At 45.9% G+C, this 18,706-nt stretch overlaps 1 protein-coding gene across 3 annotated transcripts in view; it reads left to right on the forward strand.

The window, feature by feature from the left end:
• sema4c (sema domain, immunoglobulin domain (Ig), transmembrane domain (TM) and short cytoplasmic domain, (semaphorin) 4C) overlaps positions 1 to 18,706 on the forward strand; it is an 83,747-nt gene that overhangs the window by 36,220 nt on the left and 28,821 nt on the right. For all 3 annotated transcript variants that reach the window (XR_003928767.1, XM_030060546.1, XM_030060547.1), the window contains one exon: positions 10,133 to 10,347. Coding sequence is in view for 2 of the 3 variants with exons in the window: in XM_030060546.1 (XP_029916406.1) it covers positions 10,224 to 10,347 (124 nt within the window). In the remaining variant the exon portion in view is untranslated. The remainder of the gene's footprint in view (positions 1 to 10,132; positions 10,348 to 18,706) is intronic.

Consider the following 18,706-nt stretch of genomic DNA (forward strand, 5'->3'; position numbering starts at 1 on the left):
GTGTCGTCATGCAGGTATACATCTCCTCTTGCTTTTCCCCTCTGTCCCTGCCTCCCTAAATGCCACAGAGGTGTGTGGGCTATTTCTATAGGAGTCCAGCTAGATGTGACCTTTCTGCCCCATGGCACCTCACTGGGATTGAGGGCTCCAGGCTCAGTGTGAACTCCTGAACTATTCTGAAAGGGAAAGGTAGAAGAATGGAGGAGAAATGGAGGAGAAAGAGAGAAAGAGGAGAGAGAGACGGAGTGGGAGGCAAAGCGAAACAGTGCTGCTGGACAATTAACCCCCCTAGGAGCCTAGTAGGCGGTCTCCCCAAGTCAGAATACGGTGTGTGTGTGTGTGTGTGTGTGTTTCAGAGATAGGCAGCAAGAGACAACTTAAGTGAGAGGGAGATTGTGAGCGTGGGCGTGTGTGTGTGTGTCGTGGTGTTTTGCATTCACACACCCAGCGGTTGTTCTTCCGAAATGAGACAGTGTGGTTAGTGCCTGCAGGCGTCAATACCACCATTTCTATTATTCAGAGCCGATTACAGCGCAAAAACGTACAGCAGCGAATAGCTTTTAATGAGCTTTGAAATATAACTGAGGAAGTCTGTCTGCCATTTAGTTTGATGCAGGCTGGTGTGGGGAAGAGAGCATGCTCCGCCAGAGTGGTTTGATTTGTGCACTGGTGTGTGAGGAGCAGGTTGAACATATATGTGCATGTGTGTGTGCATGTGACACAGGGTGATGCAATACTTTGTTGTTTTGTATGTATGTGTGTATGTATATATATATATATATATACACATATGTATGTGTCTGTGTCCTTTTTATGTATGTGTCAGTGGATACAAGTGTGTCTTCCTAAGCCAGAGTGTTGCCTTTAGCGAGGTCGATTGAGCTCTGAATAGTGGCTTTCATGGACCCACGCATATGCTCACAAACACACACACACACACAAATGAACACACTCATGACAGGTCAGGTCAGAGCTCGATCCCAGCATCCACTGGGCCCGGACACAAGGCGGGTCAGAGCAGAGTGCACATAGGCTTCAGCACCTCGCTGGCTGCACTCATGCGTGCTCATCGGAAACAACATGCACTGGGCTGACAGCGCAAGGTCAGAGGGAGAAAAAAACAGAGAGGGAGCTCGACACGAAGAGAGAGAAAGCGCGAGTTCAGAGGTCAGTGTGTACAGCAGGCATGCCAAAAGAGGCAGAGAGAGATGCACATCAAAATATCCTGTACTTGTATGTGAGTGAATTGGTATGCCTGCGCCCATGGACTCTTAAAAACCCATGTGAGTGTAGCAGCATCACTGTGGAAAATTCTCTGGTCTGACGCTATTATTATGGCTAAATAATATTATAATTATAATATTCTGGGGTTTGAATGCCAGTGCTTTCACTGATGCCTTTGAACCGAAGCTGCCAACAGGCAACATTTTGCAAAGATATAGTGTATCTTTAAATTTGCACACATGAAATTCAAATCATATATCATTTCCCCAGTAACCGTAGTCTTTGCAGGGTAAGATAAGAGGTAAGATAACACTTTATTGTCCGTTCACATGGAAAATTGTTTCGCCTCCCAAGCTCCAACAATCATCAGAATAACGTGATGTAACATGAAAGAACATCTGCAACATAAAAAAAAACCCGACATAACGAGCACAGCCATGTACATATAGTCACATGCAGCATTCATGTGTGTGTGTGGGGTGTGGGGCTATGATCACACAGGCCCTGTGTGTGTGGGAAGGGGAGCAGAAGAACACAGTCAGGATTTCCTCACTGGCGGGGCACTCCGGTAGCTCACGTGGCGAGTCCTGATCGCAGCATCCTGGGTTTGAATCCAACCACAGGCCACTGTCAAATGAAGCAGAAATGAGAAAAAAAAAAAAAAAAAATCTTAAAAAGGAGTAGTCCGTATCCTGTGTCCAGGGCAGTGCACTGTCCAAATGATCCTGTTTGTTTAATTGTAACTGGAGCAATATTGGTGTCTTGTGTGATCTCCTCTGTTTTAAGGGGAATGAGAGTGTCATGATCACACCACTTTATCACTTTTTGACAAAATCCGGGTAAAGGTCTGGCTCCTCCCCCTCCCTCTATCGGTGCTGCCGGTGAACGTGATGGGTGGAAAAGCCTCTGAAAACATCATTGAGAGCATGTGGTGCCACAGAGGCCCGGGACTCTGCAGGTTCTCACACCGCAGCAGCTCATTTTACTGATTAGTTCCCTCCTGTCTGGTTGAACGTGCGCAAATTAGCATTTAATGAGCTGTTGTAGAGGTAGGTTGAAATGAAAACCTGCAGACACCTAGGCCTCCGTGACGCATGGTTGAGAAACACTGATTCCAATCAACCCGGGACACTAAAACTCTTGATTGAAACTCATACTGATGAAATTCTTTTAGGTTAGTTGGCTCCTCGTTAAGGCACCGGGCGGCGGCTTCATGGGGTTTTGAATGTGCACTTGTAAGCATACACATGTAAACGTGTGATTGCACTGGGTCCAGTCATCCTGGATCTGTCTGGATCCTAAAAAAAAATACATAAATAAATTGTGCAGATCTTATCCGTGGCCAGTGGCCAGCCGTGAAAATTGGTTGCTATGGTGTCAAACCACATAGAACACATATTGATATCACAGAGCTGCATGCCAACACATGGCGAGATTGATAGTAAACTGCTGAAATAGAAGCAACAAAGAAAACTCCTATGCATGTAGCAGTATTTCAAGGTAAAAGAGCTGTTAGCATTGCTATTTTTATTTTACAAGTGTAATTTTCACTCAAAACAACAATAAGCATCCTTAGTTCAAAGGCATTTAATCAGTCGGTTATACCGAGGGTCTAGCTGGTTCCTAAAAATGTGGATGCATATCTATTAAAAATTCCATATCAAACCCTAATCTGGATGATACAGCCTCAGCCACAGGGTTCAAACATGAAATTAGCCGTGGTTGAGTCACCAGCTCCCTTTGCAGCACAATGTCCACCCCCTGAATGTTTTTGAATAAGATGAGCTTCCATCAGACACGCGTCCACCGAGCACAGATGGACTCCCTGTCCGGCTAACTGGACGACGATCTCTTCGGTTTCATCTGGCTCGCGCCTCCCTTTCTCTCATTTACTCTGGTCTGAACAGGTGTTTGGCCTGCAGTCAGAGACCAAATCAGATCCATTTCATCTGTAATCAGCTGGAGCCCCTGGCACTGATAGAAGAGATCAGAGTGCCGATCAAAGAATTACACACCAACCATCTCTGTCCAGCCAACCATGACATGGACAGGGGAGTCGGGGGGGGGGGTGAGGGCGAGAGGGATACGTACAGTGGGGGATGAAAGGAGAGGGGGAGGGAAGAGAAGACGCAGATTTGAAGGCCTACAGGGTCTCCCAGGGGAGACAGATGAAAGAGGCAGGGATCTGGGGCGGGGGGGGGCTGCGAGTCGGGCGGTGGGAAGTGGTGCGGGGGTTGGATGCTTGGATGCTGAGATGCTAGGCCGCGGGATGTCAGAGAAAATTCTGGTGTTTTTTTGACGGTTTCCATCAAGTGCAAATAGGTTGTTCTGAGCGGAGCGCGCCACTCAATTCCGCTCCAATTTGAGGTGGTTAGAGTGGGAAGTGAATGCCAATCACCCTGAGAAAGGAAAGTCAATGACATTGACTTGATGCAGCCGAACTGCCTGACACCCCGGCGCCGGTTAGCAAATCATTAATTGTATGCAAATATGGGAAATCATGCGTTCAGGTGCATGAAAATTGATAGATGGCACACATATTGACGATAGCAGTTTTAAAGGGGAATTTCAGTCATTTTTGTAAGGTATTGACAGTGTGTCGGGTGGTTCAAAGGGATGCTATGGCAAGCCCAATCACACACTTTGCTGCATTCATCTTTTATGATGTGTCCAGCTTTTGCTCACATGCACACACACACACACACACACACACACACAGCATGCAGCTGATCAAACCCCTCTTTGATTATCAGTCTTTCATCTGTGCCGGCTTGCCACAAACACACTGCACAATCTGCTAGGCCACTGCCCAGCCAACACACAGACTCACAGACAGGCATGCACACACGAGCACCCACACACACAAACACACACTCGTGCGTGCTTTTTAATGCGAGGTGGTCAGCACAAAGGCACTAAAGCACCCATTTGTTCATTGCTGTATTCACAGATGTGCTATTTAATGCTATCACTCAGATGCAGCCTCACCTTCACTTGATACGGCTTTAAACTCTATACCTCCGCCTACACACACACTCAGACGCACACAAGCACACTAGCAGCCTGAAGTGCCCACCTGTGTCTTTATGCTGGACAAAGACTGTCAGAAGCTGTGTGTGTGAGTGGGTGTGTGTGTGTGTGTGTGTGCGCGCGCGTGTGTGACCATGTGACAACCCATTACGTCCCCCTGGGGCAGTGCACCAGAGGAGGTCGTGACCCCTCTTTTCCTGTTCTGCCCGTCTGGAAGGTTATTTGTAGTTTTGTGTGTATGTGTCTGCGTCTGTGTGTGTGCGAGTGTGTGTATGCACGTGTATTTCTCAATGTCGACAGAGTGTCCATATCTGCTCGACACTAAATAAAAGCAACAGTGCACTGGGTTCGCACGCTCATCACCGGAGGACAAACCTTGTCGGGGTCCATTTGCACCATTTTATTCAGCGTCGGCGTGCTGCAGCTCTTTAATAATAAGTGAGTGAAAATATCAAAAAAATGCCAAAATCGAAGTTGACCCCCGCTCTCACACACACACCTCAGGTCCCACAAGCCATCCATTTTGCAGGAGGCCCTGTAACATGATATTTTTTTCACTCCGATTTCAAAGTTGGTTTGCTCTGGACTTGAACCCAGAACCTTGACCTCTCTTTTTTGTGGAGGTGCCTCAGCTGAGCCACGTAGGAGCCATTGTACATTTTTACACGGATACTCTCGCTGTCAAATTGATGCTCTCATCTGACTGTGCATTCATGTCCCGAGCCGCATTTCAGGAACTCGTCATGTCTCGTTGGAGCGCCAATGACATTTTTCATTACTGGAACATTACATTTTTAACTTAATCGCAATAGTCTAGACTTTTAATAGCGAGAGGCCACCGAGCCAGCCTCCCCTTGATGGAGCTGAGAGTTTTTATGGGCTGATCTTTGATCTCATCATTTCAGCGGTAAAATTCTTCTAAATTGGTGAAATCATCAGAAAGATACATTTTCTCCCACGGTAATCTGAGGGTTTTTGCAAGCCTCCAAGATAACACCTTGACCCCATCGGTGCATTTGAATCTCACAAATGAAGCAAGATGAGTCGAGGTCACAGATTATCACTTCCCAATAAATCTTTTTGTATGAAAAAAAAAAAAAAAAAAATGAAAAGAAAATGGAAATGATTGTGTTTTGAATAATTCATCTTCAAAACATGAGACCGCTTTCTGAGAGCTTTTTGTTTTTGTTGTTGTTGTTTTCGAAAAGTGGAGCCATTTCAGCAAACGAATTTGGACCCATTCAGCAGCCACATATTTGTAGGATTATACCAACGCCCAGACCTTTAATTAAAAATCAAATAAAGATCAAATATGAGCCTGCAAACTCCGTCCACTGGCGATATGAAGGAGGCTCCTGCCCAGCCACAGCCAGAGGTTGTTTTTAATCGTAGTATTAGTATTAGTATTACCCCTCTTACCTTGCCTTAAGGAGCTGCCAAACCACCTGAAAGAATTTCATTAGTGTGTCTCTCAGTGCAGACGTCTAGCATCTCGTGATAAACTAAACGCTTTACTAAAGGCTTTTCCTTCATGCAAGAAAATAACTCTGAGGCAACACACTTTTCAGAGTTTTTTTTTTTTTTTTTTTTCATAATGATCCGGTATTGAATATCGGCTTTTGGCAGCTTCAAAACCCTGTACAGGTGCAAACCTGTGTGCACCAGTGCTGCTCCCACTCCCCACTATGCTGATTTCAAAGCAAGGGGAACGTAGCATGAAAGTCCTCGAACTGCTCTCATCCCTCCGTCCGCGAGGTGTGAAATCGTTTGATCCAGCTTGTTCCATTTAAGCGAAGCAGCCTTTGTGTGTGTGTGTGTGTGCATTTGTATTTGTGTGTGTGTTTAAATACTGCCCATAAAAGGTGCAGGAGGAGGGATTGCAGGAAGGAAGGAAGGGAGGAAGGAAGAGAGCTGATGTTAGCTGCTGTGTTTGTTTTGTGGGGAGGCGAGAGAGCAGATGAAGGGAAGGGGGTGGGGGGTTGGGGTTTGGGGTGGGATTGTCCTTTAGTCCGTCCGTCGGCATCCGGTCGGGGGCTGGGAGGTGGAGTAATGGACATTAAGTCTGCTGTTGTCCCAGCGAGCTTCCCCCCTGGCTCCCTGTACCCACGAGTCCTGCAGAGGGTCAAAGGTTGAATGATGCCTGGAAGGACTAGCAATCAGCTGGCCTGCACTAGAGGTCAGCGTGTGTGTGTGTGTGGGTGTGTGTGTGTGTGTGTGTGTGTGTGTGTGTGTGGTATTATTGGAGGAAATGGCTGTCAGGAAAGGAGAGGTGGACGAAATAGAGGACATGAAGAGACCAGAAAAGAGAGTGATACACACACTGACAGATGAGGGAAGACAGATGAAGGAGATGACGTTGTTCTTCTCTTCTTTCTTCCTTCCTTCCTTCCTTCCGTCGAAGAATACATCCTTGTTTTCCCTACAGGGACCGACATGCCTCCAGATACTCACACAAAGACAAGAAACACATTCACAATGGGCCTCCCCCAACACACACACACACACACACACACACACACACACACACACACAGACATACTGACAAAAACCTGCACAAACTGAGAAATGCATACATGCATGCTGACACACATGCCGACACCCACATACACACTCAGAGGCACAGCAGCTAAGCAACCTAATCAGAACATGTGGCCTATTTCTCTCTGTGTGTTTTAATGAGCTCTCCATTGTGGAGTGCTGACTGATATTATTAGGCTGCTGCGTCCCCACTCATTAGCTAAACCACTGCAGCAGCTGCTGAAAGGTGATTTCATACAACCTGCAGAGATATGTGACACCCGAGGACTTGAAAGAGGCCAGGCAGTAAGCGAAACTGTTAATTTTGACACTTTATTTTGAAATCGAGACCGGCTCCCCCTGTGCGGGATCCTAAGAGCAAAGCACTTGGAGAAAACAAGCAAAATACATCACACCGTGGCTTTAACTGTCTCTGCAGTGTTCATAACAGTTCACTGCAGACGTGGCGAGAAGATTCAGTGTGCAGTTTTAGCTGCAGAATGTGTTGAATGTTGTCACACATTGAGAGGAATGGACGGTGATACTGAGGGGAAGCACTGCTACAGCCCCCCTACCCTGTAGTTATTATTGCTTGTTATTGCTGTATAGCAAGTGGAATTCAATTTGTCATCCTCGGCTTTGGCAATGTATGGAATCTCTGCCTCATTCCAGTAAAACACACAAGTGAACTGAATGAGGGGAAAAAATGTTACATATGTCCTCACTGGATTTTCAATGATTTGTACACAATAACGTCCCACATTATTGTGTTGTAGATGCGTGTTACTGTATCGTACATGATTTCAGACCAAATAGTTCACTGTCTCCGCTCTTGTCTGTTGGTTTGTTGTAAAATCAACATTTACTGTTTACTTGAAGCAATATTGCTTTGGCAAAATTGTTTCTGATAAACAGGCGAGCTGTTAAAGTCAATGAATTGGAGCAGACATGCACAGCAGACAGGTGTGGAAAAGAGAAAATGAGAATGAGAGAGGTGTCAATTGAAGAAATAAGCAGAATCAAATTTTTTTTTTTTTTGTTCAGGCAGGCAGAAGCCGTGAGTTTCCCTCCTCTCCTTCTTCTTCCACCATCGCCACCATCCTCCTCCTCCTCCTCCTCCTCCCTCTCTTGCCTGCCAGTGTTTACATGCTGCCTCTCCACTTAATCCGGCCTTCAGGATGCCCACTTCACTTCGTTACCTCTTAACACAGAGATGGGAGGGTGGATGGAGGGAGACGGAGAAAAAGGAAAGAGAGAGAGGGGGGGATGGAGGAAAAAATGCCATTATTGGTGGATTGTAGCACTGTTGGCTCCACCAGCCTCCTGCGACGTCCCGAGACATGCTTTCCCCCTCTCTCTCATTCTCTCTCCCTCTCTCTCTCTGCCTTTCTCCATAACCCTCACTGCCTTTCTCACACACGCTCCCCACCCACCCCCCCCTCGCCATCCCTCCCTCTCAATCTCTTCTCGACTCGCTCAAGCATTGGCCGGTGAGGCCGCTAGCATCGATCCAATAAAGCTGGTAGTCAGGGCTGCAAGCCATAAGGCGTGGAGAGCTTTCACCCAGACCCAGCATTTAAGCTCGCTCATTGAACAGCACGTCGCCATGATCTGATCGGGGGTTTGGGGTTGTGGGGCTGGGAGAGGAGGAGGAGGAGGAGGGGGAGAAGAAGGAGGAGGAAGGGTGGTGGTGGTGGTCTTTTTTTTATTATAACACACAGCCTCCACTTATGTTCCACTCTCACTCACACCACACACATCTCCAGCATCTCCAAATCTCAATTTCCTACCCTGCCAATTCACCGAGTGGACAGAATGTTTGTTTGCCAGTGCAGGAATTGATATTTGTGTTTGGGAATAGAGTGCAGGAGAGATAGAGGGGGAGCAGCAGAGATAAAATGCGCTATATAGACGGAGGCATTTGATTTTTTTTCTCTTTTTTTGTCACTGGGTTCGAGTAAATACAATTTGACATTTTATGCCCGTTTAAAAGTCAATGGGTTTCCCTATCCAATCAGTACGCATCATCAAAGGCGCCATTTCACTCACTGATACACAGCAGCAGGTGCAGAGAGGAAAGCTTACAGATGGAGTGTGTGTATGTGTGTGATCTCGTATTTCTATCCCTGTGAGGAATAAATGTCCTCATAAAATGAGGACAGTCCTCCAAAGTGAGGACATTTCTGCCTGTCCTCACTTCTTCAAGGACCTAGTTTAGCAGTGGGCCGTAGGTTTGGGGTTAAAGTAAGGATGAATGATTCAAGGCTTTTAGGTTTAGCTTTGGGTGAGACTTAAGGAACAGTTCACCTAAACTGAAAGAAAACTAACAAACAAACAAAAAAGATACCACAGACAACAGATACCCATCATAATCTATAGCCCTTTAAGATGAAGAGTTTTGTTGGGAGCTGTTTAATTAATTGAATAAACAGCAGTTGGCCGTACATGTTGTAGCAGTCAGAAGTCATCCTATTCTTGTGCTTCCTCTAACATGGCGTGAATGCGGCATCAGATTTGCCTTTAAAGACTGGGGTGTGAATGTAGGGCAATTCAAAGTCCCCACAAATATAGCAAAACAAACTTGGGAGTCTACGTGCATATGAGCAGTGTGTGTAAGTAATATTTAAATGCAAAACTCCTCTTACCCTGTGCATCAACTTCACCTGCGGTGCGCTAACTCTTCAATCATCCTCTGCTATTATTGGACTGTAATGCTGGCCCTGTCAGAGGCACGCTGGCCCCACGCTTGACATGTTCATTAGGTATAAACCAATTCATTTACAACACAATGCTATTGGATTGTCCTTGCCTCGACATTCATTTCCCAACGCATTGGCGTTTGATGCGTTGCCAGCACCAATTAACTTTGATAACTCAGCCCCAGTTTAATATACCGCTGCTGAATTGGCTTGACAAGAGTGCCACGATAAGCTGTTTGGGAGCTTTTTTTTGAGTGGCGATAGCTGGATTATCGCTCAGAGTGAGGGAGGGAGTGCGTGTTTTGGGTCGGGGCAGAGTAAATTTTTCTTCATAACCCCAGGCCAAAAGCCATTAAAACATTTAGATTGTTTTTGTGAGCAGACACACATACACACAAGCACATACACTGATAACAACAATGTCCTTGTTGGCTTTAAATGATTTGCATAAGTAAATGTCCTCAGTTTTGGGGACTGTTTTACGCTGTTATATATATTGATGACATTTTCAAACTGAATAATTTATCATCTCAATATTGTTTTAAATGTGCAAACTGTAGGCAACGTTGTTGTCGCTGAACAGTTGTGCCAATAAAGTGGCTGAAATGAGGTTGCGGTGCTCAAACCGAGGCTGATTTTTGTTTCTTTTCCTTTCTTGGCAGGCTGCCAGGAGCCGGGCTGCTCTCAGAGTCCTGACCATCTGATTAATCCCCCTGTCCGTCTCTCAGCGCCGAATCCGCAGCCTCTCATCGAATGGGAGGTGCCGTGGGAGCCATGGGCGGGCCAAAGGTCTTGCTCCTGGTGCTTCTGTTTGGCTGGGAGAAGTCACTGGGTCTCAACTGGAATCCGATCCCACGCAAGACCATTCGATACCAGGGTGAGTGAGCGCTGTAACAAAGTCATCGCAGGGTTTTGAAAGCCAATACCACTGTTGGTGTCTTTTGCTTGAATCTGCCAATAGCTGTTTTTGCGTGCCAGCATTCAGTCTTTTAAAATTTGACGAAGTATTAAATCTTTCCCCCTGCAATGTTGTTCTTGGCAGTGCGGAAATACCCCGGAAGCAGGATTTTGACCCTCGGCAGTAAAGCTAGTATTATCATAAATTGTGTTGGACTAAAATTTGAAGGCAGATAATGTTACCGGTGTTCTTGTCAATCTGGAAAAACCTCTGCAACGGCATTTAGACCCAAACGGGGCTCTTAAAGTCTCCGTTGAAACCCATGCTAATGAAATAAATGAATTCTTTTAGCGGGGTAGGGCGGGGTGAGGCCGCTTTCAGTGCAGGCTTTACAGAGTGACACCCCTAAAGCTGCTGAGTGAAGTCCTCCCACATCACGCTCAGCAGTAATTTGATGCAAAACTATTAATAATTCTATCATGTATCATATTGACTAGCTGTGGTCAGGGAGGGACCTTCATCATTTTGGAGGGGGATGACATTGACTGGCTGATATCTGATATTGAGGCTGGTATCAGCAAACCAACATATTGGTTTAATGCTAGCGCTCGTTCTCTCGGCGCTCCTCTGCAGCCAGGCCCAACTGTCTGCGCCGAACAATACCAATTGTTGCAAGCAGAGAAAATGTCTTTTTTTATCCCTCAAAGGGGAAGTGCTCCATTCTCTCGCGGGGGATTAGGGAAATACTATAAAGAGAGGAAAGAAAATAGGGAAAAAAAGCAGCACATTTTCTCACCTCTCTGTACCACCTATCCCACCTTTCATCCCGTATCCTTCTCTCCCTCCCTCACCTCCCTCCTCCTCTTCTTTCTTCTCGCCTTTTATCCCTCCCCTCCCCTCCCTTTTTTCGCTTTGTGCGCTCCGGCTCATCATGTGAACCCGAAATGCTCTTATGGCGTTTTCACAAAGAGCTCCGATTTCAGCCGCGCTCCGTGTGTGCGTACGTGCGTGCGCTGCTGCTCTCTCATCCCGCTATCTTGCTTCTCTCGCTCTCTCTCGCTCCTCTGTTTTCCATTCACTCCCTCGCTCACTCCTTTCCCTACATGCTGCAGTCATTGTTGGCGTCGGGGTGATGTGGGGACAGAAAGGGGGAAAAAACAATCGACAGGGAGTCAATAGTTTCTGGTGAAACGCTCAGTGTGACAAACCAGTGTTGGCTGAGCGCAGCCCACATCTCCACTGGAGTCACACACACTGGCCTGCACACGCCACACACACACACACCAGGCAAGGCAAACAGGGACGCCTACTGTCATATGATCTGATATGGAGGGAGAGAGGGAAATGCATTGCCAGAAATGTCCATTATAAGAACTCAATTCATCTTGTATCGGGTTATGCTATCTTATTTTTCACAAAACACATGAATAAATCTGCCGGCAGAGGTGAGATAACTCCACTTACTTCCAGAAATTTCCCTTAGAAGCAAATGTTAATGTCGTAGAACAAGGCGGAATGAGGCAGACATTCTCCAAACAAATTGATTTGCATCAGAAACAAGTGGATTTATCTTGCAGCTTTTTCATTTGCTTTTAGAAAAACAAGATTTCAAGGCTCAATCCAGGATTAAATGACTTGTTAGGACGGATACTTTCTGCCATGTGGTGGAGGAGGAGGAGGAGGAGGAGGGAGAAAAATGGAAAAAAGAAAGAAAAACAGACAAGGTGCAAAGAGAGACACAGTGGTGAGAGAGAGAGAGAGAGAGAGAGAGGTAGAGGGAGAGCGGGAGAGGGAGGCCGGCCGCTGACTGCCTTAAAAGGACAGAAAGTAGCTTCAGAAAAGAGAGAGAGACGGACGGCGGAGAGGAAGACGAGGCAAAGAAAAACACATTCTGCAGGCCACGCACCCTGTGTTTCATACTGCATGGAGCTGTCTGTCTGTAACTGTGCTCATTAACATTGACTGTGTGTGTGTGTGCATGTGTGCGTGTGTGCCCCCGTCCCCACACACATACACACACGATTCAGCATGCAGTGTGAGCTTGCAAGAAAAAGACATGAAGACAAGTAAGAGTGAGAGAAAATATGGGGGTGCGGAGGGTATGTGTGTTTATATCTATTTGTCTAAAGGGAGAGTGTGTGTGTATGTATGTGTCTAATCCTCTTGTGTTTTATGTGTGTGTGTGCACGTGTGTGTGTGTGTGTAGTGAGTTTGTATACTGCTTAGGCTGGCAGTCTGCAGGATTTGGAGCTCCAGGCAATGCGGGTGGTGGGGGCTCGGGGTGAGGTTGGGTGGGGTGGAGCAGAGGCGGGAAATCGAGATGGGTACAGAGATAATATCCCCCTCTCTGCACACACACACACACACACACACACAAGGCCCACCCCTGCCCTCCCCCCTTAATTACATGAGGCTTACGGTCGTTTGGTTCGCAGAGGAAGACACACAAACACACTTCTCTCCCTCTCTCTCTCTGTGTGCCTCTACTTTGTCGGCGTCCTCGTTTTCTTCTCCTCTCGGAGTTTTTTCAAAAGTCACATGTTGACATTTCGGGCTAATTCCAGTCTGCTGTTGTTCTTCAGCCGGCGCTTGTCATGTTTATGAGTGGCGGCGGCGGCGGCGGGGAGGGATCTGCGTCCTGCATCGGCGTCTGACTAGACACTCTCAGTGCACGGCGTGACCCACTGCGGAGCTCTTCATGCAAATATAAGCGTCCTCTGCACATTGCATGCCACACATTCACATCTTTTTTTTTTTTTTTTTTTTTAGAGATTTCATCATATTCTCTTGCATCGTGAATATTTCATTTCATTTTTCCACTTATTTCATGCAGCATTCTTCTCTAATCAAGATTTTTTTATTCATTATTTTTGTCTCTCAATGCATTGCTCTTGCTTTGCCCAAGCTGTATATTCTTGTTTTTCATGCTTCTCATACATACATTTCATGCATACATTACTTAAAGTGTGGCGACGGTGCATCTGTCTTTTTCTTCTGCCTTTGCCGCTGCCTCGCTCCCTCTGTCTTTGACCTGCTCTATCGTTTTCTATTTTCTATTATCCTCCTTTCTCCCGGTTTCCCAGTGAGCCGGTAATGGCTGATTGGGGGATCCATTATGTTATTTTAGGCTATTTTCAAACCCTTAACCTCTGAACAGAGAAAACATTTCAGCTGATGAACACCCCCGGTTCGCTCACTCCCCACTCCCCTCTCTCTCCCTCGATCTGGATTTCCCTTGTCGACAGTTTCTCATGTATTTGCAGATAGCACACAAACACACACACACACACACACGCACACACACACACACACACCCTTGCCCAGCCCAGTGACAGAAGCCAGTGAGCTAAAAGTATGACAAAGCCCAGCAGCTGTGGTCAAAGAAAGAAAGACAGAAAGAAAGAAAGAAAGAAAGAAAGAAAGAAAGTGGGGGGAGGTGGACAGAGAGAGAGAGAGAGAGAGAGAGAAAGCGTTTGGAAATTGGATATTTTGTTTGAAAATCTAGCCAGCTTTGAAGCAGCAAATGAGCTCTGCAACTTTAAAGGAAAGCCAAAGCAAATGTACGCCTCGTGATTTAGAGAAAGAGAGACAGAATGAGAGATGGGGGAGGAAGAAAAAAAAAGGAAAAAAAAAAAAACGAGAGCCGCAGAAAGGAGCAGGGTGGAAAAGGGCCGGGCCTCTGACCTCTAAAAACCTCTCTCTCTCTCTCCCTCTCTCCCTCTCTCTCTCTCTCTCTCTCTCTCTCTTTCTGTCTTTCTCCCGATCTCTCTCTTTTTTTTTTCCTTCTCTCCCATATCTCTGCAAACCCTCCAATTACGGTAATGAGTGGTTGAGAATGAGGCAGAAGAGGAGGGAGAGAGGTGGTGCGTGACTGGGAGGCTAGAGGCGGGAGGACGCAGGAAGGAGGGGGAGGACAGAGATTCATCACCACATTTTATCTGCCACGAGTGTCAGTCATCCCCTGACCCCCATCTGATTGGTCAGTGAGGATTAACAGCCTGGACCAGATGCCGAGACCCGAGTGCTCTCCGTTGTCACACTGACTCTGCAGTGGCTGGTGTGTGTGTGTGTGTGTGTGTGTGGATGAAGATAAGAATATCACTTGACGACTGCTTCATCCTCATGACAGCATGATGTTACAATAAACCGAAGTAATGATAATAATCAATCAAAACTAAAGCGGCATTTTTAGGGCCTTCAGTCATTGTATTTCCTGTTGAGTCAGGTTGTTGGGGCGGGCTTAACGTGGAAGGCATTGTTCAAAAGTGTAAACCAATGGGTGGTGTGTTTGGCACAGGAAGGCAGTTATATTTGATGGGAGGGGCGAGATTGTTCGAAAATGGGATGTTTGTTATTGTCCCACATTTTTGTTCACACCTACGGCACGGTGTCGTCATTGCAGATGTTTTTCAGGATGTAGACATAATGTGGGTTTGATATAAAAATACAAAATTTTGCAAATTCTAGCTACCAAGTTGAAGAAGTAATTAACGCAAGTTTGTTTAAATATGTTTTATCGTCATTTGACCATGGTGGCAGGGCCGTTTCAGGCGCTTTTCCGCCGCAACGAGAGCAAAACTCTTCCAACATGGAGTGTGTTTCATTTTCTGGAGTGGAAATGGACAAATTCGGATGAAAATATCGGCATCAGGCTTCAAAAACCCACGTCGGTCGAAGCGTAATGAGTTTGTTGGTGCATCGTCGGCCACGAGGGGAATCAAAGCCGCCTCTCTGCCCGCCGAGCTTCACAGGCCCTGCATCTATCTCTCCATCTGTGTGTGTCACCACCGCAACATTTCACAGAGAAAAGCGAAATAAAAGAGAGGGGAAAAAAAAAAGAAAGAAAGACCTAATTCTGTGCGGCTCTTACCCGCTGTTGTACCAGTCACACAGCAAGCATGGAATGAGGAAAGAAAAAAAAAAAAAAAAAAACACCTTGCTTGTGGCATCAACCAGGCTCTTTATTTGCGCTGCTTGTTGTGGATTGCAACGGCGACCCCCCACCGTGTCAGACGTTTTCATCCCTCGCTTTCATCCTCTCTCTCATCCCTCGGCTCCTGTCACCCCGCCACCCCCACCGCCACCACATCACCCCCCCCCCCCCCCCCCCCCCCCCCCCCCCCCGCCCCACCCCACATTGGTTCACTTGTTCCGTTGTTATGTCATGTTAATCCACTTTTACCACTTCCTCCCCTCCCACTCACCCATCCCTTCATCTTCCTCTCGCAATTCACTCCCATTCATTCACTTTATTGCCATGACTGTTTATCAGAGACAATATTGCCAAAGCTCAACGCAAAATAGAAATTTCCCATAGCCGGCAGACAACGGCTGAGGATGAGTCATTTTTCGGTCTGAAAACGTGCTCTTTACAATAACACATCATCGTCAGGGCCTATAATACACAACGCTGCCGCAAGTTGACAAAATGCAGTTAATGCAGATCATTCAGTGAAGGTCTATCTGCCTCTCTCTCTCTCTCTCTCTCTCTCTCTCTGTGTGCTCTCATTCTGTCGTACGACCCAACTCTCCAGCGAGTTTGTCGTCTGTTCAACACACTTGTGGGTTTTTTTGTTGTTGTTTTTTGGATTTTTTTTTTTTTTTTTTTTTTTGTCTGACAGTGCGGTACATCCACGTGGGAGTGTGCGCGTCTTTGTGCGTATGAGCGGGTGTCTTTTTCTTTTTCTTTCAAAGACTCTACCTGCGCGGGTGCTTAGATGAGGGTTGACGATGCTCCGTGTGTGTGTGTGTGTGTTTGTGTATCTGCGTGTTTGTGCGGGTGCTGTACAACATCCTTCTCTCCTCTCTCTCTCTCTCTCTCTTTCTCTCTCTCTCTCTCTGACTCCGTCTCTGTCTCTTGTTCGGTGTGTGTCGCTGCTTCAAAGCTCTCCTAAAATAGGCCTTTAATCATAGTTTGGTGTGTGAGTGGCTTGGTGGTTAGCAGCTATAAGCAGAGCCTGCATGTATTTATAGCCGACAGAGAGAAGGAGAGAGAGCGAGGCTGGAGCTGAGCTGGAAGGCTGATGGGGACAGATGACAGAGTCAAGGCCCAGATCGTGGCCTCTTCAGCCAGCCGTGAAGCAGCCATCACTCTCCCCTCCTCCTCCTCCTCCTCCTCCTCCTCCTCCTCTTCCTCCACCCTGCTAGATGGAACTTTCTGCTTGGTCCGAACTGGTTTGGCCCAGCTTGGGATGGTTTGGTTTGAGCAAAGTGGTTGGGCCAGATGATAAAGCTGCGACGTGACCAACAGATGCACATCACATTGTGTAGATGCACATCTGCAGAATCTGGGCACATGCACACACACACACACACACACACACACACACACACACACACAGAGTATGCAGTCACAGTTGCAGTTTTGTCATTGTCCCTGTTAGCTTATGACATTCTCCCTTTTCTGCACACACACATTTTGTATACCACGGGAGGGATTATCCCCAACAAAGTGTGCATTAAAAACCATTTAACGCACACCTCGCTGTGGATTATCCCATTTATACCATGACCACTTCCCAACAACAAAAAATAGGGAGAGACAATGAATTTTAGAAGTGATGTGCACCGCCTTTATTTTATTTATGTATTTATTCTCTACAGGTCAGATAGCCAAACAATTGAGATGCTACCAACTAATTTATTCTGACATTGTTCAGCTGGACATCGTGGATTTGTCCAAATGGATTAAATAGGGCACATATCTACACAAAAAAGGCTCAGTTAGATCAGTGTTGGTGTTAATATTACTCCAGTGTTAATTCCTGAAAAATAAGGAGTTTCAAAGCAATTGCTATTTAAAAACGGGGCAGGGCACCAGCTCACAATGGCTAACTTAGTTACTATAACACTTGAAGATTTCGGTTTTTGCTATTTTAGACCTTTTCCACAGCAGCCGTTTTACATGAAATATGAGGTAAACACAGGTGTTGCTAATGACATTAAGGCCTATTGCCATTAATTATCTATAACATAGCTTGCCTCGGAGCTTTAGCTGTGTACCATTGTACTGGGAGGTTGGACAGCTCTGAGTTGGTGTCTGCCAGTTCCATTACAAATGTGCTCCAGTGAAAAGGCCAGAAACAAAAGGCGCACAGCAAGCTGCTCATTATGTGACCCTGACAGGCTAGCAGCCAGCACAGTGCATCTCTAGAAACTTCTGTGTCGAGATGGCGAGCAAAAATCAGCGGTAAAGCTGCCAGCTGCTGTAACTAGAAAAAAAAGTGCATTGTCAAATCAGGTTTAATAATGAAAATTTAACATTTACGTGTGTCGCCATACTGCTGGGACATCTCTCAGTGAAGTCCGAGACTCAAAATTTCAAGTTGAATTATATTGCACCTTGCCGACTCTCGACACAGTATGCATGGCCAGTGTATGCTTTAAAATAGTGATTCAACTTATGTTGGAGTATGTGTGGATGGATTACATGAACATTTACTCTCCAGCCAATCAGAAACAAATACTCACCCAGAGCATGGCATGAATACAGTGATTTATAATATATAATAAGTAGGGCAAACCTACGACTTCCATTTGGTAATTAAGGCATAACACGAACTACCAATATGCACAAAAATCTTTCTTCATACTTTCAAAGGAGCTATATTGCTACATACTGTAATGTATATGTTGAACTGAGTGAAGCACCTCAAAGACAGGCATGTAATGTTAAATAGCTGTATCTTTTTTCTAATCATGTATTAAGCCTGTATTATTAGCCTATTTATATAATTTATAATACTTGAATGTTCAACAGATTTTTATAAAGGAGTGTATGATGTAGGAAGCTGAATTTTTTCCTTTTTTTCTGTGGTATCAAAACGGGTAGCGAGAATCGTGGAAGTTGACTGGTGTTAGTATGGACAACTAAATTTCTGGGTTTGTGACTCCCCTAGCTTCTGTGTATGTTTATGGAAATGAATCATGTTCTGAACAATACGCAACCCTAACACACACATTGACGTAATAAATGCTGCACGTACACACATGCACACACAGACTCTAGGCAGCCATTCTTTTTCCCACTGACTCTATCATCTTACTCACACACACACACACACACACACACACACACACACACACATACAGAGAGCCGGTGAATTGGTCTTGCAGTCTAGTGGTCCTCTGATCTTCTCTGTTTCCATGGTAAGGACTTTGGTCCAGCCCTTTGACTTCTGCATGTTCTCCTCTATTTTCTCTTTCTATTTTTTGCTTCCGTTTTGTTTGTGTGTTTTGCCTTTTCCCTGCTGGATTCGTTATGCCGTTTCTCTGCCCTTCGTTTCGTATTCACTCTCTTTTATTTCTATTCTTTTTTTTTTCTCTTCACTACTCACTC

The sequence above is a fragment of the Myripristis murdjan genome, chromosome 9 (assembly GCF_902150065.1).
Source record: "Myripristis murdjan chromosome 9, fMyrMur1.1, whole genome shotgun sequence".
Classification (NCBI taxonomy): domain Eukaryota; kingdom Metazoa; phylum Chordata; class Actinopteri; order Holocentriformes; family Holocentridae; genus Myripristis; species Myripristis murdjan.